The 23,993-nt window shown below is 35.2% G+C and overlaps 1 protein-coding gene across 2 annotated transcripts; it reads right to left on the bottom strand.

The window, feature by feature from the left end:
* Positions 1–2,309: 2,309 nt before the first annotated feature.
* Positions 2,310–18,113, bottom strand: ARL5B (ADP ribosylation factor like GTPase 5B). 2 transcript variants are annotated; one of them, XR_003397846.1, is made up of 6 exons: positions 18,026–18,113; positions 16,676–16,823; positions 13,699–13,782; positions 11,790–11,941; positions 8,240–9,773; positions 2,310–2,321 (listed from the first exon to the last, which is right to left on the bottom strand). XR_003397846.1 is itself a non-coding variant. In XM_026843235.1 (5 exons), the coding sequence occupies exons 2-5, from the start codon at positions 16,817–16,819 to the stop codon at positions 9,725–9,727; spliced, it is 429 nt and encodes a 142-aa protein (XP_026699036.1). In that variant the 5' UTR covers positions 16,820–16,823; positions 18,026–18,113; the 3' UTR covers positions 8,108–9,724. The 2 variants fall into 2 exon arrangements, 1 of the variants encoding a protein (XP_026699036.1); XM_026843235.1 differs by lacking the exon at positions 2,310–2,321 and having other exon boundaries at positions 8,108–9,773.
* Positions 18,114–23,993: the final 5,880 nt, after the last annotated feature.

Below are 23,993 nucleotides of genomic sequence, written 5' to 3'. Positions count from 1 at the left end.
AAGTCATCTCTGGAGACAGATCCACCTCATTCTTTGTGGATGCAGGGAGTGCACCATGTGCCAGTGCAGAAGCCTCTGCATAGAGCTTGGGGAGATCATTTCTGAGGGCTGGACAATCCAGCCACAGAAAGTGTATACCTACGCAATCAGGGTGCGGAGATCTACAGGTCAGCTTTTTTAGCATGTTCAGATCTTGAAGTGTGCATGGTTTTGACACAATCCTTTGCTAGCACATCTATCTGAGCAGCTTTGGGAACAGAATGGTATCTCACCCTACAGATTCAAAGCACAGCTGAGCTAGGTCATGACTGCTCCCACCCAGCCCAATAGATATTTGTTGTCTAAAATTTTAGACTCTTTGGTACAACTTGTACATAAAAGTTACTCTGCAACTAGTTGTGGAAGATGCACTGCAGAAACAGATTGAAAGTGAGTTTCAGGAAGTTCTTGCTCATAGCTTCATTAAAGAATATCCTTAGAGAAGAGCTGAATGAAGTTATAGTCTTATAGACTGTGCTCCCTTCCCAGGTGCCCCACACTGTTTACCACTTATTTTCTTTTTCAGTATGGAAGATGAGCCCTTTGAGACCGTACAAGTCAATTCCACCTGTAATGAAGCTTTTCCAGCAGTAACTCTCACTGTGGACATAAAAATGAAGTGCTAATTATGAGGCAATACTCTTGTCAACAGTAACAACTTTTTTTTTTTTTTTTTTAATGTATAAAGGGAAATATACAAAATATGAGACCATGAAATATAAATAGAGAATTATAGATTCCTATTTGCATTTATATGAGACTGGTTTTTTCCTCTTGTGCATATTTAAAAGTATTTTAGAAAAAATAATTTAAAATTCTGCCCCTGTGCTGCCCAGCAGAGGATTGAACTGTTCCGTGATTAATTATGACGACACTGAGCAAAGTCATGAAAGAGATTTAGCAGGAACAGGAGGAGAGCTATTTTGCTGTCTTCCCAAAATTAACATTGACTTTACCTGTGAACAGAGCTCTTTCTAGTCTACTACATCAGCGGAAGGTTTTTCGTTGTATTGCTTCTACCTTGTGCTAGGCTTCCTGCTTCCAGCCTCATTCCATCTGGCAGAAACTCCAAGTTTTAATTAAAGAAAACTAAACAGAACTAGCCAGCCTGAATTCTGTTGGATGTGCAAAGAGAGAAGTGAAAGGAGTGATCAAAAGGATGGACTAAGAAAATGTAAAGCAAGAAGCAATGACAGAAATAGATGAGTAGGAAAAGGGCATTTTCTTCATGTGCAGCACTGCTCGTCATTGAGTAACCACACCCTATCACTGCTACTGCTTCCCTACACTGTCTTCCACCTTTGTCTGTCTCTGTCCTCACTGCACACCATTCATCTTGAAACTCCTTTGACATTGCCCAACAGTTTGGGGTAAACACTTTTTTCCTCAAGTATTTTGGTAGCTGCCAAGCACATGAGAGGCTACTGACATGACACATACAGAATTAACACATTCACACATATAGTTTGTGTCTTTCTAAAAATATATTTAGGCCAAAAAATTTTCCAAATATATTTGTATTTGGAACAGACTGGCAATAATTTGTACAAATATTTCTTTAGGGAAATAGAAACGGTAACTTGTGAATGTCCTGGCTTCACCAGGATGGAGTTAATTTTCATTGGAGTATTTCTCATGCCCAGGGATTTAGGGGGGTGGGCCGTCTCCTCTTTCTCTGCATATGTTGTTGCTGTGGGGGAGTGGTCACCGTGCTCGGTAAGCCAGTGCTGCATTCTACCCATTTTCTTTTGAACTCACTATTGTTACTGTTGTTATATTTATTAAATTCTTTCTTTTTATACAGCCCACAAATTCTCTTCTTTTGTCCCTCCCCTATCTTACTGGAGGGGCAAGGGGGAGGTGAATGGCCGGCCACGTGGCATCTGGCTGCTGGCTGAGTTCAAACCTCCACAGTGAACAAATAAACTGAAAACAATTGTTTTGAGATTAGTTAGATTTTGTTCATCAACAATTAGAGAAAAGGGCAGCTTTAAGTGTCAAATGGATGGATGGATGCTAGAGGGACAAATGTGGTGTAGTAGAATTTACTAGAATTCCATTTTATACAAGAAGTACAGTTGAAGATCCTCATTTCACCGCTATAAGGAAGTGATCATGAACACTTGTCAAGAATTCATACTGGCAACCAATCCTTAGATACAACCCCAGACTGCCCAAATTCTACTGTCTTCAAAGTCACCAATAACACTCCTTAGTAGAAGCTGGCATCCTATTCTGTCGAAAAACACTACATATTTTTTTCTTATTATGAATTATCAAATCTAAATCAAAGGCATACAGCTTTCCAAATGACATAATTACCAAAGAACTGGTAGCGTGACATGTCACCATGCTGTGCTTCTTTGCTCCATTCCAACCTTTCCTTAGCAAGATGCAGTATCTAAAAAGTACAGTTCAATCTTTGTTCTAGTTTCTCCTCTCACCCCTATCTGAATTTCATAGAAAGAAAAATGTCGCAGGAACAACTGTGTCTCAAATACTTCTACTATTTTCATGAGTTTTTCAACATTCAGTACCACTCTACATTCCTTGGCTTTCTAATTTCATACATTTTTGATAATATATTGAATCACTTAGCACCAGTTGTACAAAACAGTGAGAATTAAGCACTATTTCACAGAAAACATGCATTACACCAACTGCAACAGCAATTAGACAGGCAATGAAAGACTGTTGGTGCTACTGCACATTGGGACCACTGCTATTTTGAGCGCTACTTCCTATTAAAGATGATCTAAACCTTGAAAAGAAACTGTCATTCTACCTGAATTTAGCCTTCATGTGTAATAAGTACATAGGAAAGACTACAGATGATCACAGCTAAACAAATAGCAAGGTATATTTTAGAGGTACAACTGACAGTTCAAACATTATAGATCCCAAATGTTATAGACATTTGCCTTGCAATTTCTGAGAAGCAGTACTACAACTTTGCAAGCCTTAGAGGAACAACTGTCAGTCAACCAAAGTTCAAGAAAATTAGGCATGTCATGGACAACAGATAGAAGTTATTATAAAAATGAAATATGTCAGGATTTGTATTCATTTTCTTGTCCCCATTCTCTGATGGAGCAACAATAAAAGGTGTGGAATATAATTCTAACCATAAATGATGAAGACAAAATGTTTTTAAGCTATAGAACTGAGTTTCAAATTTATTCAAATCTCGCTACAAGCCTCCCTCCCGCAGAAGTGATTCAACTTTCCTCTGTGCTTTCTCCATTGTATCTAAGCATCGTCCCAATAATTTAGCTAGTGATACACAACTTCATTTCACTGAGGTATTTTTAAAATCCCACAGGTTGATGCTGAAGCACACGAGTTAATGCATGTTTAGCACTGTTAAACTGATCCTTTCCTGCCATCTAGGGGACACGTACTGGTGTGCAGAGGAACAGAGGGTAATCTTCAGTTAGATATGGGAAAACTTTCCACATAAATTGCTTATCCCTATGCAGCAAAACAAAAATCAACCTAATTGTAGCGCAACTATCAAGAAACAAACCTAACTGAAGAGTAGCACAGCTATTTTATTAGACACCAGATACATAACCCTAGTTTACAGTAAATTTCAGTTAAAAACCCAGCAAAAATATGGAGTTGAAAATTTAAGCCTCACTTTTATGACACATGGTCATGTCTTCTGAGCTACTCAGCTTTACAAAAAGCTGTTTGATTTTCCTGGATACCTCAAAAGAGCAAGATCTATGTTGCTATAAACAACATGTAGCTGTCAACAGCCAATATAGAGGTGAAAAGAAAGGATCGAGATGTCTCTGGTCCCAGAAATGAAGTAAATCAGAGAAAGCAAAGTTGCATCACACCTGATATTATGAAAACTTAGCTCATTGTCAGAACTTGCTTTTAAACACATCATTTACATGAAGCACTAACTTTCTCAGAACGTCATTCTGCTGCCTACACTGTGGGCAGGGCAAAAACTTAGTATGTACCAGTGTGTCTCATACACTGTGCAGACAGTATGCACCGTTCTATTGCTCTACCCTAAGAGACAAGATATAGCAACACTTACTGTCAAAATGTCATCAAGTTCATTTTAGAAAACTTTAAAAGGTTGTTCCAGGATGCAAGTTCCTATTGCTAGTATTGGCATCACAGTCACATTTTTCATATTTGCTCTCTTCACTGTTGCCTTCCAGGCTTTTTCACACATCAGACTCCACAAAAGGATAGAGCAAACTCAGCTAAATGCTAAGCATAGCCATATGCACACACAAAAATCCAAATAAGCTTTTTCCTCCTCTTCCACTTAAATTTATTTTGCTCTTACTTTGAAAGGGAACAGTCCACTAAAACAAATGCTCTTCACTAAAACAAATAAAGGTCCATGGTTCCCATAGCTGAAATGATGTGAAAGTCTCTTCAGGATCAAAGTAGGAGTTTTTCTGGGGATGAAAGAAAGCAGGTGTCCAACCAAGATGTTTCATGAACTGGCTACAGTTTACAAGAAGCAGGCCCTGCTTCTGCCTCAGTGAAGTGACTGAAGATGAAATGCTTTCACTAACCCCTACACTGAAAGTGACAATTTTACAGTACTTTGATACATCTTCACTAAAGAACATAAACAAGAAAATTCCCAAATTTAGCAGAACAACTCTTCAATTAATTTTATTTTGACAAAAAAAATATTTGAGTAACACTGCCCAAGTTCTCTTCCCATTACTGTGTGCAGTGTGCTTAAATAGCTGGAAAGAATCACTGGCTTGAGAATACTGAAGCTCCTTACCACCTAACAAGACATTTCAAAAAATAAACAAATAAAAAGCCAAATGCAAACCCATTTACAGCAGTATAATATAAATCTGTATAAGACACCTTAATTTCTTGAACTGGAACATAGTATTATGCTTGCATAGCACAAACAGAAGTTTGACACTAGACCAGCACTGCTGCTGTAAAAGAAAAAAAAAAAAATCCCTAGGTATTACATTTATGGAACTTATTATTCACAGAAAAGAAAAAGGAAGGTCTCCTGCAAGATTAGGGTAACAGCACAACTTTCTGAAGAAAAATTCCAGTGGTGAATAATAAGCCTTCAATTTGATACAGAAGGGCTTGCAGAGATTAAAGCTAGAAAACTACTAGTGCCCACAGTCATTGGAGGAAGCTGTGACATGCATCCTGAGCGTTAGCAGAGCCCACCTGGCTAAACTTTAGGAAATCTGTGCCCCTGTACCAGAAATTGTTGTCCAGGTTTTGTAGAACATCCAGCTAGGGGACTCTTTAGATCCCCAGATAAGACACCGGCAATGTCTTGGAGACTGCTTGGGGCTAGAGGGGTAAACATGAACACAGACAAACTGAGAAGGAACTTAAACTATGTAAAAAAACCCCAAAATTTAAAAAAAAAAAAAAAAAAAAAAAAAAAAAAAAAGAAGGTAACAGCGAAATTAGATTGGATTTAGCAGAACAGCTGTATGAGGAAAATGCAGCTTACTTGGTAAAACTTATACTGTATGACCACCTTTTTTTGTACAGTACTTCACATGCCTTTCTCAGAACCTTTAGACAAGACAGTACAAGGCAACAATACTTCATGGGGGTTGGGGTGGGGGTGAGGAGAGAGAGAGAAGGAAAAACTAAAAAAAAAGGACAAGGGCTCAAATTAGAGAGGATGGAAACGGTAGTAAGGCACCATCAAGAAATCAAGACAGCTTGTTTCCTAAGCCTGACCTCCAGTGGCGAGTACAGAAACTAAGATAAGTTACACCCTTAATGCAAGCTTCCATGAACATACTCATGAACAGTGAAAAAACCCCCTATGATACATATTCAGGACCTCTCAAACAGATTGAGCAACGAAGTAAATAACAAAGTAGTCACATTCAGCCAAAAGGAAAACTATTATGCCTATGAAAGCTGACACGTCCCAGCTTTAGTTTTCTCGAAATAATTTGTCAGAAGTACATCCTCATTTTAATAACTCAATCTACTGATCTGTCTGCAAATATTTGTCTACAAGTCATGTTTTGTCCAAAAGGTGTTTTTTTTGAAAACAACAACAACAAAACACAAATGAAAGTCCAGTCTCTTAAAAAAATTACTTTGCTGTCTGTTACAATATTTACATGGTAAAATGACTACCAGTTTGACTGTGGCATTTTATTTTCAAAACTGGAAAAAATTAAAATGGCATGTTTTACAGGGGGCATTTCAGTTGACAAAGAGCAAATCAACTTTTCAAAAATTTAATATATGAAATGATAATAAAGAACATGAATATTTGCAAGCTACAGTAACTGTGAACTGTAGGGCAAGGAAAGGAAAACTGTCTCATTCTCAACCACAAATTACTCACTTTAAATGCTAAATGATACAAAAGGAAAAGCAACTTTTTATCATCACGAAATATATTTTTTTACTTAGAAAATGATTTTCACTTACCATGTATTATTGAAGCAGATAAAAATTAGCTGGACAGAAAAAGATAGTAAGGATAGTACTCTCACTACTCAATTAGCCAGCTTAGTTTTTTCTGGTACTTATTTATACAATAAGGCTTTATTTAGTCTTAAAATGATTAACAGAGAGGAAAACTTTAAAATTATTACTGGATCTACTTAGTAACAACAGCTAGCTTACAGATGAACACATCAGGGAAGGGGAAAGGTAAAGTCTTATTGTAAAACTTAATTCCATTTCAAATAAATGAAACAAATTAAGCAAAAGAGCTTAAAAGTCTGCAAAGACTGTATTCAAAAAGCAGATCCTGCCAACCTCATCCAAGCATGACAAAAATTGCTCAAAGGTGCGTAGTCACAGAAGCTGCTAAACAAATCAGAAGTATTTCTCTCATATTATAATGTATTATTTTAACACAATGTCTCTGGTCTTATAAATTATACTATAACATGCATATCAATTACTTATTACAGCATCCTGTAATATTATGAAAATAATATTACATGAGTTAAATGGATCATTTAGGAGGAAAATCTTTGTGATATTTTACTTAAGAATGTTTTAAAATGTTTCCTTATGTTTGTTAATTAGCTTCTCAGAGGAAATTACAGAGTTCTTTGTGAACAGTATATAAAATGTGGAATATTTTTGCAGTGCAAAAACTACCTGCAACATAATTACTACATACAGATTAACAAAGATAATGCAGTGTTTGGCAGAGCAAAGACTCATGCAGTGTTCTAAAGCACTCCATTGTAAAAATTATTTTAATCAAATCACTTTTAGTTTAACAGGCTCTGAAGGTGATTAAAAATAAACTTCCCAAAATTCCATACCAAGCCTTTTTCAAAAAAGCCCAAACCACAGCATAAATGCCGTGAACAAACCGATATCATAAATAGAAAACTGTTATAGAAAATGAAGTAGTAAGGTGATCAAAATCATAGCTATTGTCAAGAATTTTTCATTCTGTAAAGGTACTCAAAGGTCTTAAGTGTTAATGAATTAAAACTCATTATTCTGATATTCTAAGGTCTACAATATGACCATTTCCTCCTAATCAAAGTTAGATGTTTTACTGGATTTAGTATCAAACTATAGATTTACAAATGCTTTTACCTGGGAAGTGTTAAATATAAAATCATGCATTAAAAAAAAACAAAACAAAACAATCAAAGGGCTATATATCCAGATAGTGCTTTTTATATGTATTCAGGACTACATTCTGCATTACATAAAAATAAACCTAAAAATAAAACTAAAATGAAAAACGATATCAAGTCACCAAACAAGAGAACTCGTTCACAGTATCATTTTATTTTTTTAACTTATAATTTGCTTTCCTAAGAACAAAACAAATCTTATTTTCACACATTAGAACAGTTGTTAATATGAACATTGGAGCAATAAGATGTGGTATCAGATTTTAACCTTGTCTTGCATTACTTTTTAATTTAAGCACTACTTTTCACTGATGTAAATTATTTTCTGAGCATTTTGACTTGACACTCAACATAGTCTTTCTCCTAAACACGACTTTTGCTAGCCAGCATAAATATATAAATTGATTCAACCAATCACTGATTCGATATGTATTCAAAGGGTTTTTTTAACACTTATGACATAACACTTATGACAACATATTTGTTGATATGTTTAAAACTTCATTAAGCTTTGATCAAATAAAAATGGTCAAATTGAAATTTAAAAAATTTAAAATTTTAGTAAAGAAAACTCAGTGTGCATGAATTATCACAATATTTATCAAAAACATTTGTTTTTAAAGAACTCTAGTCAATTAGCTTAATGGTTCTAGTAACCAGACTCCACATGGGGTTTAGGCATGCAAAAGTGAAGAATGGTGCTTTTGGAAAGCCTGCCAAGCATTTATGTACATTACATCCTTGACTGCTGTTGGGATTTCACTAGGAATGGGGTGTCCACTATAGGTTTTATTTTTAATTTTTTTTCCTCGGATGTTTGGGTATTTTTTGCCATCCAATGTTCTCATTTAACTTCATCCATAGCTTTAGATTCACTTTAAAGATCTAACTTCTTCCCTTCAAACTAAATTAAAAGTTACTAGGTCAAATCTTTCAACATCTTTTTTTCAAATGGAAGCTCTCTGTTTTTTCAACTTTCACTTCCTAAATTCAGGCAAATGAATCTAATTCGAACACCATCAAAAGTTCTCTGCTCCTGTAAATAAGACTAATTAAGGCAAATTTTTTCTCTGTAACAGAATCTGAAAACATATTTGATAGCAGGTAAATAAATGTAAAGATCAGCTTCACTCTGAAGTCTACAAATACAGCACCATGACTTTCTTCTGTTTATAAATCTGGCTTCCCTTCTGATTTGCATTAATTTAGAAAACAGCACTCTCACTAAAAGGTGAAGAAGGCTCATGTATACAGTATTTAAAATTTTAACAGATTACAGCAAGTCTACACATAACACTGGCCGCTGTGATTCCAAATGTAATTATCAAGAGGTTTATTTAAAAAAAGGTATTCAAGTTCTAAATGACTAAACCAGCACTTAATAACAAAATTTTTATGCACTGTACAGAGATGTATTTTCAAGTAAAAGAAGAAGAATCATATCTTAGAACTACTTACCAGAGAAATTGAGAATGAAGTAGATTCTTTTAAGGCAGAAGTTCAATTACATATCAGGTTAAAAGCCACCACAATATTAACTATAACTAACTCTTTCAGCTTTTAAAAATTTGCATTCATAACTTAACTCCCATGCTGGCTAGAACTCTACTGACGTTCCAGGTAGTCCAGCTGGAGATATGGTTATCCTTAGAGGCTAAAGCTATGCCAGAGTAAAGTCAACCTACCCACTACTTTTTCATTACTAAACAAACTGCGCTCATTTGTTAGTAAGTTATATAAACTATTTAGAAAGAAGAAGTATGAAATATTGACAATGACAAAACAGATTTTAAAAAGCTATCATTGAAAAAGTTAGAATACATATTCAGAAGAATTTCAATGCTTAAAACCAGATTCACATATGTTCATCCAGTTGAAGATTAGTGTATTAAAAAAAGTTAAGAAAATACTTTGTGTTTCAGTTCAACTGCACTTGATTCAAGTACAGCTTGGGGGTTGGCTGATATAAATTAAACATGGTCACTGCCTCAGCAGCCGGAAGTACAGAAAAATGTACATGTTCACAGGATAAATAGAAGTCTCTTCTTTTGGAGAAAAGAAAAAAAAAAAAAAAAAAGCTATCTCACTCCAATACGGGAGGTCATCCACTCCAAGCCTTGGCATAATCTGAAAGATAAGAGATGTTCTATTGGTACTAGTTCTACTGCAACATTTTAAAGGTATTTTCTACTTGTTTTCATGCTTAAAAACATGTACTTAAAATAAATACAAGTGGGAATTGAGATTGAAACTTGAACAGAGTAAATAGTGTTTTAAACTAAGTCTACTGCAGCTTTAACCAAAAGAAGACGGTCAAGCAAGCTATTTTATTGAAGCTTGGCACTCCTTCAGGTTTTTTTCCTTGTAAATCTGAAAGACATTATTATTAACATGCTTACTCATAAGTACATGGAATCAAATAAATTTTTCTTTTGCTACAAGTTTCCCACGAAAGACTCCTTGCTTGAAAGCTAGACCTTTACATACTAGAAGACAAAGGATAGGTACCCAGACTGAAGTGGTTGACAAAAAGGCTGTTTATTAAGAATTCCAAAAGCTCATTATAAAATTAAAAATATGTTTATATTCAACATCAAGACTGCATGGGATCTAATCTCCTTACCCAATCTGCATGTCTACCTAAAAGACTACCATTTCAGAAGACAGACTTTCCTTTGATTTATTTAGTTACCTAGTTTATGTCATCTTTAAGCTTTAGCTTTGTAAAGTAATCAGGACTTAGCTATTCAAGAGGGTTAGTTTCACTCATATGGGGTTAATCTCCCTAGACTTGTCAGATCTTCCCAAGGAAGATTCAGCTCAGCAATCTAAGTCTGGGAAATTTTATGAGTTGGTCTCACTGTGACAGTATTAAGTATACTAATTACTAATCTTTTGTGTTTTTTGTTTTTTGTTTTTTTTTTGGTTTGGTTTGTTTTGGTTTGGTTTTGTTTGTTTGTTTGTTTTTTAAATAAGAAAGAAGCAGCCTAGGATGGCCAATTTTTCTAAACGAAAGTTCATATTAATTAATTTCTACCTTCCTCCAAATGCCAACTTATCTGAAGATCTAAGTTAGTACAAAAACTAAATACTCAAAAGTGACTTTGGCAAAACTGGTAAGTAGAAAGCAGAGTTTACTCTTAGCATGAAACAATATGATCCAAAGATTCAATCAAAAAAATTTTGTTTTCATTAACACATCCCACCCTAAGGAAGTGAATGCTACTAATCACACAAGGCATCTCCATTACATTAGAAAATACTTCATGGTAGAAGTGAGGAAGATGATCTCATTTCCAAATACTCAGTTGGATTCACTATTTTTATGCCACAAGACCAGATTATTGTAAAGGTTTTATAACACAGATGCAGAAAACCTCTACTACACATTAGAAGACTGCTTTAATAATCAAGATGAAAAATTTGCACACTTCAAACCATGTAAGCAAGACACTATCCACCTTGTTACAGACATCCAAAAGTGGTTTTGGATCTTTAAAGACAATGGATCCAAGGAAAGCTCAGCTTTCCATTTTAGTAATTGATGGAATAAGGTATTAAAGTTTCAAAATTAGCTAAAACAGCCAGATATAAAGAAAAGGTTTAATACTGGTAACAGTTTTATTTTATGTCAGATCTATGTACCTCTTCATCAAAACTATATTTGAATGATTATCAAAAAAAAGAACGGACAAATAAAACAAACCAAAACAAACCATCCCAACCTTCCCCCTCCACCTTAGAAGCTTACAGCAGATCAGAATGTAAATGAAGACAACAGCAGCTTATTTCTTTAACTACACAGAGACACAGAATGAGAGGGTAGCGCACAGAGAATAAACAATTATGCCAATAGCTACACATTTGGAGGAGAGGTGTTGGGTTTTCTTTGTGGTGTTGTTTGGGTTTGGTTTTGCGGGTTTTTTTTAAACAATAAGTTGAAAGACTTTCATACAAATCTGGAGTTTGAGCTATGGAAAAAATCCACAAGGTTCAATAAAGAAAAGGAAAAATTAAAAATGTCCCTCGGACTGCAAAGATCAGAAAATATATTCTTTCAGGAAATCCACATTGGTGTCAGGAGGCTTCTAAATCAGTATTCTCATTTACTATGTATTACTATAATAACCCATAAGCATTTACCCTTCTCCTGTCAGAGCACAACAGGACTGAATGTGCCACGGGTGATCCTTTATGGAGCTAAGAGTGAGGTATGTAGATATCTCAGCAGCTGTCATGCAACCTTTCATGTCCTGCTTGTTTGCAAAGATGAGAACTGCAGCCTTCCGTAAATCCTAGAAGTAATTTAAAGTATTCATAATAGTTATTATAAAGAACTAAAAGGTTACTGCATTAACTGAAGTTCTTAGAAGAACTCTATTCGAGCTAATCTACAATTACAAAGCAGCATGGAGTTTTTAAGACATAGTGCATTAAGAATTAATTACATTAAGACTGAAGAAACCAATTATTGGGTAAACCAATTTATTCCTGAGTTTTCTTCACAGAGAATCAAATTATAATTATATGACTATCCTTTTGGTGTTCACCACATGTTCATATGTTAAATAATGAAAGTCTTGTTAAAATATATTTCATAAAGCTCCAAACCATCCAGCCAGCAGAATTATTACTGGATAAACATTCCAAAATCTACATTAGGTACTACTCAAATGGAAAAACCTGCTAGCTATCGTTCCCTTAAAATTACTTTCAACTTCATGAAACAGGTTCTGTAGTGATTAAAGCAGTAACAATTTAAGAAAACTATATTTTGTTAAGTTTTATCCTATTGCTCCAAAAAGGGAGCTCTAACAATGCTGCAGCAGCTTTAGTAAAAGCAGAAACTAATAGAAAGTTGGTTTGTTTCTGTATGAAAATTAGGTTTCCACATAGCAATGAGAGAAGAACTGAGATGCATGGTTCTAGGAGTGCAGGAGGGTAAACAAAAGCAATACTCGGGAAGCTGACAGTTGTGATTAAAAGTGTTCAACACATTTAAATGTATATTAAATTTTGAAACTATTTCTCCATCAAGAGAAGAAAACCCACAAGCCTCTATAATTCAAAGTTGAAAATTCACTCCTACAAGTAGTAGTTGAGGCCTACTGACTGTTTTCAAGAGACGGTAGGTGACAATCTCATAAGAGTGTACAACACCAGAAACTCATAAATTATATGAGAAAACTTCACTATAAAAGGTCATCTTTCCACCTTTTTTGGTAGTGTATTTGTTTCTTACTGCCAGACCCAAACTACATTAATAAGTATCAAGTAAAAACCTCACTCATTTGAAACAATGCAAATCTCTCGGAGAAACGAACTCCACAGAATTACTTGCACTATACTACATCCTTTTCCTTCAAAAACTGAGATATTTAGATTTAAAACAACCCTAATCTAGCTTGAGACTGATCACAGAAGGTTTTAATGTACTCTAGCTAATCCAACGTAGACATTAATTTTGGATGTTTGAGGGAGTTGACCCAATGTTGAGCAGTCCTCAATATAACATAAAATAATAGAACTACAAACAAAATAAGTCATAAGGAAACTGAACTGAAACTATTTTATCCATAAGTATTATGGATATAATATAGTTTATTATATCCATTAGATATGCTCCTTAATTTTAAAGAACTGGATTAAACAAAACAAGAAAGAGAAATGGCATTGCCTATTATTTCCTAAAATAAAATTTTTTTTAAAAGTTTCTTGAAATTTTAACCACTTAACTGAAAGAAGAGAGATAGTGGTGGTAAACAATAATACTGCGTTATAATAATATGAAGTTTAAGATATTTTACAAGTTCGACATTTGCAAAGTAGAATGATCTGATTAGAATCAAGCAAGCCGTCTTCTAAGAGTGTTTCATAATAATTTTCTTGTGTATCTATAATTTAGATGGTTTTAAAATGTAACCAACATACATGCACATTTAGGCTCAGAATTTTTTTTGTGACAGTGTAATTTTTGCTAACATAGGAAGCATGTAATGTTATTTGACTGTTTACTACAGAAGAAAACTATTATCTCAATTACCCACCATACCTCATGAGCCAGCATTCTATAAAGTTCTTCTTTTGTAATAGAAAGTCGCTCTCTATCAATGCTGTCAACAACAAGAATGATGAACTAGGGGAAAAAAACAATAGTACAGTATGTAAGTACAAAGTATAAATTACAGAAAGCACGTTTTCAAGAGGCCACTACCACAAGTCTTCCTATGTGACGGACATTGACTTTCAGAGCGCACTAGAAAATAGGTTTATTATTAGTTACAGTCTTTTGCTAGAGTACTGGGAATCATACATGAAGATTATAGTTTATATATAAAAAAATAATTATTGTGCTTGTAAATTTCAGCACTGCTATTAAAATCTACTTTCACGTACTATGGTTAAATCTCCCTGGTAGATTTTCAGGCCCTACATCATAAGCAAAGTAGTGATGTAGGTACCAAAAGCACCTACAGAGAGTGGATTACATTTAAAATGCGGATGATAAACTTGCTACAGTGTTACCAATAAAACAGCTATTACTGTCCACTACTACTTGCATACTCAGAAAACTATAAAACCGAAAATGAAATTCCCTATTTTGAATGAGGCATTTTTAGCAATTCAGCATCACCTTACTCATAAGGCTTAAGAAATATTATTTCAAAGTAGTAGCTCAGACCTCAGTAAGCTATGTACCTGCAGGGCTTAGCATTATGTTGTTGCACAACACCTGAACCTTTGTACCACAAAGGGCCTGTGCAGTTGGCCAGTCATTCACACCTCTTCCACCTAGGCACTTGGAAATGGCTATAGCAGTGATTTTACCCTTGCTGTTCCTGCCAGGCACATAATTGTCATGGCTGTGCACTTGTGAATCCTGAGACACTGCTAGATCTGGCGCATCAGATCTCCCATGGGAAGCAATTGTCACTGGTATGAAAATTACTCTCTTTTACCCTGCTTCTGTGCCTTATACTAGAGAGGAAAAAGACATGGCATTACATAGTAGGTAATACTCACCTAAATACTTGTAAGCATTACACACAAACCATAACAACTGATCAATGTTCAACATTTGCCCTGCACAGTGTGCTCCAAGCAGCACTAACAGCATCATAGGTGGGAACAATGAGAAGGGAGATCAAGCATGTTCTGATGAAAATTATACAGATACTATCAAAAAAAAAAAAAAAAGTTACAGGGAACACATGCTGCATTGGAGAGGAAATCAAAGAGATTACATTCACCTGAGAGACTCCATCATTTCTCTCCCCAGACAGAAACACTTTTCCAATCATTTTCTCTTTTACCATAGCTTTCTTTTTGCTTGCCCCAATAACAATCATGAGAGCGCCCCTCCCCTTTCCTCTTCCCTCCAGATCTTGTGCAAGTAAGCCTGTCTCAACATCCTTTTTGTAAGAATACTATCCGATTATTAAAACAGAATTGCAGAATTAGCAATACCAAGTTGAAGCTAATTAGGACAGGTATGCACCAAAAAGCTTATTTGTGGAATTTTTATAGTACTCCGAAGATTTTGTTTACATTCCTTCAATTTACAGATAAGGAAAAAGAGAAGAGAGACACAGTAACAAAGAAGTAGGATTAGAAGCCACCACTATAATTCTCCAACATATGCTCCAAATCACTTTGCCTTATAAAATGAAGGGGATTCATTACCCATTGAAAATGACAACAAAGTATGAAAAACTAAGTCAATGTAATGCTGCTGTGGCTTTGAGATGTCCAACAGTTGAGGAGGAACAGTCAAGGAATTATTCATTATCAGGGAGGCTAGGATTAGCATACTGAACAGACCCCTTTTCTTACTCAACTGTTTCCAGCAGACAAAGCTTCTAAGGGAAAGCTCTTCTCTCCAAGTGCTAGAAAGCACTGGTTTTCAAAAACTTACTAGCCAGAATATGATGAAGAACATCCCAAAAAGATCAAAGAAAGGACTAATATATGCATTTCCCCAAATGCCAAAATATAAGATTCTCACTGGACAAATGTCAAGAACTCATTGTTATTGTACCAGATAATGCTGGCAGAAGTATCTTGACCCTCATATGTGTCTTAGATGTAGTCATACTTTTCTAGATAATTTTAAAACCAAGTTTAAAATACTAGAGATGAAGTTTGAGATGTCATTGCCAGGCTTTCGGTAGATAAAAAGTTTCTGAACATCAGGGATGGATCACTCTAATCTCTCTCTCAAAGAGGGGCATAGGACAGAAAATTTCATTTTACAGGAGGATGGAATGCTTATATAAAGAGTAATATCTACAAGAGATCTCTTCTTTTTGTGCAAATGGTAAGAAATTGTCTAAAATCTTTTACATCAATGTAGAAGTCTCTAAGTGAGGCTACAGAGATCTTATATGCATGTTGCGTTGACAAACTTTTGGCATCAAAGACTGGCATAAAAAAACCCCAAAAGACAACCGTTGCTGAGTTCTACTCCAAACCTTTCCAGAGATAGCAGCTTTACCAGTACTTTAAGAGTACTGCCCAGCTAGATTTTCCTTTATTCCTTGGATAAAAGCCACAAGCTGATGAGCTTTTTAAATACTGTTTCCTAGAGAAAGTTTCATTCGCCATTCTTAATTATCATTACATCAAAAACCTTTCAGACTAGATGTACAGAAGCTCGGTTAACCACTACAAATGCACACCAAATTTGCAAAGTACACTGCAATTTTTTAAAAATCTACTTGGAAAAACATGCAAAAACCCTGTTTGATCTGAAACATATTTTGATATCATTTGATTATGTAGGAAAACAGTCTACCTTCACAGCTTATACCACAGATCAGACAACATTAAAGTATACAGGAAAAATATTTCAAATATTACCAGAAAATTGGCATACCAGAGACACCTTACACTTTTTGCGTTTGCTCTTCCTCAAGAAGATTTAAAAACAATACAGTTGAAATATTTACAAAAATCACCAATATTCCTAATAAATAAATATCATTTCAAACAAACATTAAATTTGCAGACTTGAAAGAACCATTTCATACCTCTGTGTTTGAGTAATACGTATTCCACGATGACCGTAATGATTCTTGTCCTCCAATATCCCACATTAAGAAATGAGTGTTTTTCACCACTATTTCTTCTACATTGCTTCCTATGGTTGGAGAAGTATGAACCACTTCATTCATTAAGCTAAAGAGAACAATAGCACACCATAAAGATCAGACAGTAAAATCCACAAGGGTTCTCACAGCTCAATTACAAAAAATTTGTTGTAGACAATGTAAGTATGTGTAACTGATAAAGATTAAAAACCAAGGCATATTTCAAAAAGCTATACATTTGAATTTTTATAGAAATAACGCAAATGTTTAAGAGCAGTTCTTTAGTAAAAAGATTAGTTCAATCTGAATTTGGACTAAAACCTGTGGTTGATGAAGTTCTAGTGTGCTTTTATAGCGGAGGCTGCAGACATACCTAAAGGTATCAGCAATGAAAAATAAGCACATAACAGGCTTATAAAAAGTGGATAAGCATTTGTCTTTTCAGAAGCTTCTCTTTTTAAAGGACACTCTTTAATAGATACTTAAACTGCACTTGTTTCAAAGTAGAAACTGCTATTCTAAAGATCCCAAATAAGGGGATCACTAAACTGGGTAAAACATAAATCAGAATACCAGGGCACTCAACTTAGTAATTTAATATTAAAACAAATTCCAAAGGACTGTTTGTTTACATAGCTGAAAATTTCTCAGTACTACCTTTAAGTTTTGTCATAAGTGCTTAGGAAAAAGGTTTTTTGGAAAACATCCTCTGCTGCCTTCATATCCAAATATGCATAGCAATTTGGCTACACCCTCCTCCTTTCCCACAATTACAATATTAATTATATTCCTGACAATATTCTTGAATTTATCACAGATATTATTGGAATGATGACAAGATTTGGGTGCAATGATGTTATTGAAAATGCTTAAGATAGGATCCAGGCAAGACGAACTACTATTTTGGGGAATCCTCCATCATAAATTTTAGACACAGGAATCAGGAAACATTAATGGATTTTTGCAGAGTGACTAGAATTTCCATTAATTTAAAAATCACTTCCTTCTCTGCAATTCTTGGCGACAGGATAGGCCTTGGTTGCAAAAGAATTTCCAGTGCACTTTCTGCCAGTACGTACAATTTTTGTTATTCAACTTACAGTTCTGTTTTAAAACACTACAGTTTTCCTTCATTGTTCATTTAAATATTTACTCTGTTTAGAACAACTAATACCGTTAACGTACAAACTGTGATCTAGTACCTCAGAGGTTCCACCAGTTTGCAAAGCTGAACTTTCAATGATTAAACAGTGGCAAATACCAAAATGCAAACAGAAATCATATACTTACAATTGGTAAAGAATAGTAGTCTTTCCAGCATTATCAAGTCCCACTATGATTACTTTATGCTCTGCATATACACAAAAAAGACAGGAACAAATTAGTGGAAACAGCAATAATTATAATTCTGGTTAATCACTTCTCCTTGGTGAAGAAAGCAACTGCTTGTTTGTTTTATTTCAACATCTTACACAGAATACTGGTGACTTCAGTACAGAAAATAAAAATCCACAAAACCTCATCTTCTCTTGAAACTAAAGTTTTAGGAGAAGTCAGTACTGGAAGTCTTCATAAAGGAATATTTACTAATATCATTACTTAATTAAAAGAATCTAGTTTTAGAAAGAAAAGTAAAATGAAAAAATATAACTCATAGCAGTGTATCACCTTAAGAATATCACCAAACATCCAAAGACTGCACAAAATATTAGCCTAACATTCAAGGCTCAATAATAGCCACTTGTTAAGGGACTACCATAATTCACAGATTAAAAACTAAGAGGATGCTGCATTTTGAATAGATCAGGAATTCCAGTGTTGCAATTTCTGAACTGAAAAGGCACAGAATAATAGAATAGTTGAGGTTGGAAGACACTATGGGAGGTCATGTGGTCCAGCCCCCCTGCTCAAGCAGGGCCACCTAGAGCCAGTTGCCCAGGACCCTGTTCAGGCAGCTTGAGTATCTCAAAGGGTGGAGACTCCACAGTCTCCCTGGACAACCTGTGCCAGTGCTCTGTCATCCTCACAGTGAAAACCATGTTTCCTGATGTTCAGAGGGAACCTCCTGTGTTCCAGTTTGTGCCCACTGCCTCTGGTCCTGTCACTGGGCACCAGTGCGACAAGCTGGCTCTGTCTTCTTTGCATCCTCCCTTCAGGTATTTATATACATGAACAAGATCTCCCCTGAGCCTTCTCTTCTGCAGGCTGAACAGTCCCAGCTCTCTCAGCCTTTTCTCATACATGAGATGATCCTGTCACTTTGTCACCTTTGTGGCCCTTCCTTGGACTCTCTCCAGTATGACAAAAAAGCAAATCACTTGAGAGCAGAGAATTTACAAATAGATACTAGAAGTAAAACTTGTATAGATCTGTGAATAGGCTCGCTTTTGAAGGGGTAATATTTAAAATTCTAGGGCACTTATTCCAAAGCAAAACATGGTTCACAGCTTAAAGTATTCCTCTGAAATACCACATTCAATCTACAAGACTTATAACAAATTACTAAAAGATCAGAAGATGTATCATGAATATCAAATTGGTGATTTTTTGTCAGCAAGTTGGCAGTCTAAGTAAGAACTAAAGTGCTGGTTGCTTGTTTGTTCATGTTTTGTTTGGGTTTTTTTTGTTGTTGTTGTTTTTAAATTATTTATATATAATAACCTAGGTCTTTTCAATATTGAAACTGATTTTAATAAAACTATCTCTTCCTTGGGACTTTTAGAAGTTTTTCTATGCAATATGGCCCTAACAGATGTTGAAAGCTATTTTCTTGTATCAGTTCCCTTACTACTGCATCCTACCATCGTGTTCTAAGGAAAGAACTTTTCCTGGCCTTACATTCAGTAATACTTCTAGCCCCATAAGCAGCAGCAGTAATTAATAACCCTTCCCAATACATAAATGGTATGAAATCCTCTCTGCTTTCAACTCTAATCAACAATACCACATAGCTAGACTGTCCATGTCTTCTTCAAATTCAGTTAAGTTTGAAGAACTTTCAAAGTTCAAACACAGAAATACCTCTCTGTTGTTTTCAAAATAGCCATGTTATCAACTATTTCCTGGAAGAAGATGATTCTACTTTTGCAACATTCTGTTTATTTTCAATGAGGAAAAGACAAGGAATTCCAGTCAGGCATTACATTTTTCTTTCCCACCTTCACATCAGAATACAGTCTTACTTAGGAATGAATGAGAAGCGTTGCACAAAACAGTATCATGCTACTTAAAGTAATGAAAAAAAAACCAACAACCCTGCATTGAGATGACTGTTTTGAAAGCCACTGAAGCATGAATGGTTTAACACTAATTGGGGAAAAAAGGAACAGCTTATCTGTGTTACTCCACAGTCAAATGGTATTTTAAAGAGTAACTGCATAAGCACAAACAAGAAAGAGTAACACAAGTGTTAATTAATATTGATTTGGGGATGAAAATAATACAATGAAAGCATCACTATCTCATACAAATATCAGTTTCCAGCTTTTACTAATGCAGTTTCTTCCAGAACTGTCATCTAAGGTAATGGAAAACTCTTAACTTAAAAATTCAACTTTTGAATATGTTTGTGTCTAGATTGGTTAGATTACAGAATTTTAACTTCTATATGTGCATTAGAGGAAAAACACACAAACTTTAAAACTGCCAAACTAAGACAGAACAAAATTTTATCAAAACAAGCACTGACTTACAAGAACAACTAGTAGAAGATAGATGCTAAATTGAAGTGAAAGTATAATTATGGAGTAAACCACAGGCAGTGATTTATGCTCATATTTGTGTTCTGTACTTATAGACTAACCCAAGTTTCTCACTTTCACTGGCTGGTATTCAAGCTCAGTTTGGTCTGAACTCATTAATATCTTCCCAGTCCACCATGTTCTTGGCAAAAGAAGAAAATCCAAAGCGAATCTTTATAAATCTGATAGAAAGCGGGAAAAAAGTAAGTAGAAAAACTAGGCATACGCAGTGGGAAAAAAGGCAGTATTAGACATCTGTTTAAAAGAATCCAAAGAATTCTGTTATATCAACCATTCCTGGCAGACTGTTTTTCTTTTAAAAAGTACATAGTATTGTTAAAAAAAAAATCTCTGTCAGTCTAGTATCACAAAATAATAGGACAGTGAAGATGATCTTCTTGCAGATGTTAGAAGGAAGACATAATATGCTCTTTTCTCCACTTACTCTTCTAAATTCCTCTGTGGTAAAGGATTCAAAACTGAAGATTCAATTTCCCCAACTTTGCCCTTTTTCCTCTTTCTAATTCATAAAAATTAAAAATAAATCTAAACAATGATGAGCAAAGCTCATTACCAACATATTTGAAAGAATAAATGAATATTAGAAGGGGTATCTATACTTTTCAGGCTGTGAAACAGAAACCCCACATCGAGTTCCAAAGAACAACAATCTTAGAAGTTTCAAGGCTGAAGACAGAATGCAGACAGAAGTTTGCTAGGGAGGAGGCAAAAGGAGTAGCATTTTACTAAAGTTCAAAGACATTTCAATACAAGGATTCATTCTGCACACTAAAAGCTGCCTTAGAGTCTTCTTTTAGGCACAAAAAACCTGCTTAAATACATCTTGTATTTCCAGATGGGATTACAAGAAAGTAGCCTTTAGTAGTCACCGGAACAAAAATCCACTTGGTTTTGCAGATAACGGTCTCTGCTAAACTGTGGAGTTACAGAAGTTTACCCACCTTGACTTAGAGCTTAACATTATTTTTCTTACAGCAGCTTTTTAACATCTTTAGCATTTATTCAGAGCAACCTGGAAGACTCTGAACACCTATCATTTAAAAAAATTAAAATACAGATTTGTGAACTTCTTAAAGAACTGTATCAGACACACACACACACACAGAAAAGAATAAGGTTTTGACTACTGTCAGTTGCCTTTATCAGGGTTGCTGATGCTCACTTCTGGTTTTTCCTTACAGCTTCATTAAGAGCAATCTTGATAGTATTGATGGAAGGGTAAGTCAAGCAAGTTTTATTCAACTATGTGTTAACACAGGCAATAAGCTACAACATTTATTCATATTACTACATGCTGCTTAGAAGACTGTGTCATTTGAGTACCGAATCATAGCTTAAATTAAGGCCCCGGAACACTTTTGACCACTACCACCACACAAACAGAAATAGCTACTGTTTAAAGACTACTGCCAAACTCAAACTGGAAATGAACCCTTCCAAACATATTCACAGAACTAAATAGATTATTCCCTGATGGACTGTGCTCACTGCAGAGACTGTTAGCCTTCCTCTCTTTCATTAGTCATTGACCCAGATCAGCACACTCATCACCCAGTTTCTTTAAACTGCTCTGCACTGCAGTTTTTCTTATTCCATAATCCCCCATACCAGATTTGGAGACTAGATGGTGCACTGCAATGGAAAAGCAAGTGCATTATGCCAGGGAGCAGGAAAAAGAGGCAAAGAAAGGCTTTCCCCTTCTGAAAGTTCTCATCATAGGCCAAAGCCATGTAACACTATTTTCCACCATGGGCCAGTCTGGGTTTGCCAAAATGGGCTAACCATACTCAAAATGGGCTGAACCACTGGAACAATTTCTGCTACAGGTACAGTGAGTTGAAAAAGAACCACAGACAGATTTAACTCCCTGGTAAGAACACACAGATGCTACCCAAGTCACAGGGCTAAAACAGTTGAATACTAAGAAATGCTCCTGGAAGAGGTCAATAGATAACACTAGTCAACAGACACTTATCACGGAATGTCTTTAGAAACAGATTAGGTCAAGTCTCTTGACCTTCTTTCCAGTACTTCATCCTTACCATTGGAAAGGATGGTAAAAGAATCAAATTGCAGGACTAGTAAAGATGATGTGTAATTTAATAAAATGATTTTCAGTGCTTTAGTAGGATCTAATGTACCTTCCTTACAAGGTTTTCCTGCCAGGCAAAAGTCACTCTGAATGAACTCAATTTTCTGTACACTGCACATTTACTGTAACTGCACTGAACCCTGAGGCACAAAAACACAAGGGGCTTATTTTAAGATGTTAGTTATCTTAAGACGTGCATTTTTCAGAAAGCTACCAATGTATCTTCCTGCTGTGAGTTAAAAGTATTAGCTTACAAGTAGATATTTCTTTAATGCTGTCCAAACATTGTTGACCAAATACCTTTCAGAATGGACATTTTCAGCTCATCTATTATTCACATTTATGTAAAGCAATACTGCAGTGAATAATTAATATTCAAGTGAAATGCTGACGATTTCCTGTTCTTTATCTTCTAGCACTTAGACACACCTCCCCCATGCTCTGCTTGATGGAAGACAGATGGCACTTTCTAAATCATTGCTTTGTTTAACCTTTCATTTTTCCAGTATCAAGTGCTTCAGACTATCAGCACAACCCACACTAGCCATGGTGAACTGATGATATGCTCCACACACATCAGAGTCTATTTGCATCTTTGGCACATTCCCTCTAGTTAGTCAAAATCACTGCGTAAGCTACCGTGCTAGTCTGCTCAACAAGCAGTTTCATGGGACAGCATATAAATTCTCCAATAAAATTGTCTAGCTTTGATATAACTAGAAGACCAACAAAAGCAAATGCAATAATTACTACCCTTCATTATTACTAATAATATTATTTACAGGAAAATAGTAATGTAATTTGAGAATAATTTCCCACTAGATGTGTCAAAACTTTATGTTTGAAGATAATTTTCTAGAATGGTAATTCAATTTTGGCCATGAAAAGAAAATCACTTTCTTCTCTATGAGGGGCAAAAAACCCGAAAAAAAACAAACCAAACCAAACAGAATCCCTGCAACAAAACAAGATCGGAACACACCCCAGAAGCCTATTGGGATGAAAGTCAAAGGGTAAGTATTTCATGGTAGTGCCTCATCGATCTTAACTGTGATACTAATTTTCATTAACATTTTAAATTTATGAAGAATAACTTTCAGGAATTAATATACAGTAACAAAGACAACATGTTTTACACTAATGAAATTGAATCATGTTGTCATGTACTAGAAGAAACCCCAAACACAAAAAAACCCAACAAAACTGCACCTCTTCCTTCCTTCCTTCAAATATGTATTGACATCATAGGGTACCATGTAGACCAACACTAAAAGCCACTGCAAGTTATTTCCTGATCAGTTCTCTGCTTATAGACATCTCTTGGAGTTCTTCACAGAAGGAAGGGAGTCACAGATTGCAGTATTTGATGAAAACCAAAAGAGTACACTGCTTTCTGAACAATAGG

The sequence above is a fragment of the Athene cunicularia genome (assembly GCF_003259725.1).
Source record: "Athene cunicularia isolate RWA chromosome 2 unlocalized genomic scaffold, athCun1 chr2_part1, whole genome shotgun sequence".
Lineage (NCBI taxonomy): Eukaryota > Metazoa > Chordata > Aves > Strigiformes > Strigidae > Athene > Athene cunicularia.
Note: the sequence above shows the minus strand (reverse complement) of the source record. Positions and strands in the feature narration are given on the sequence as shown.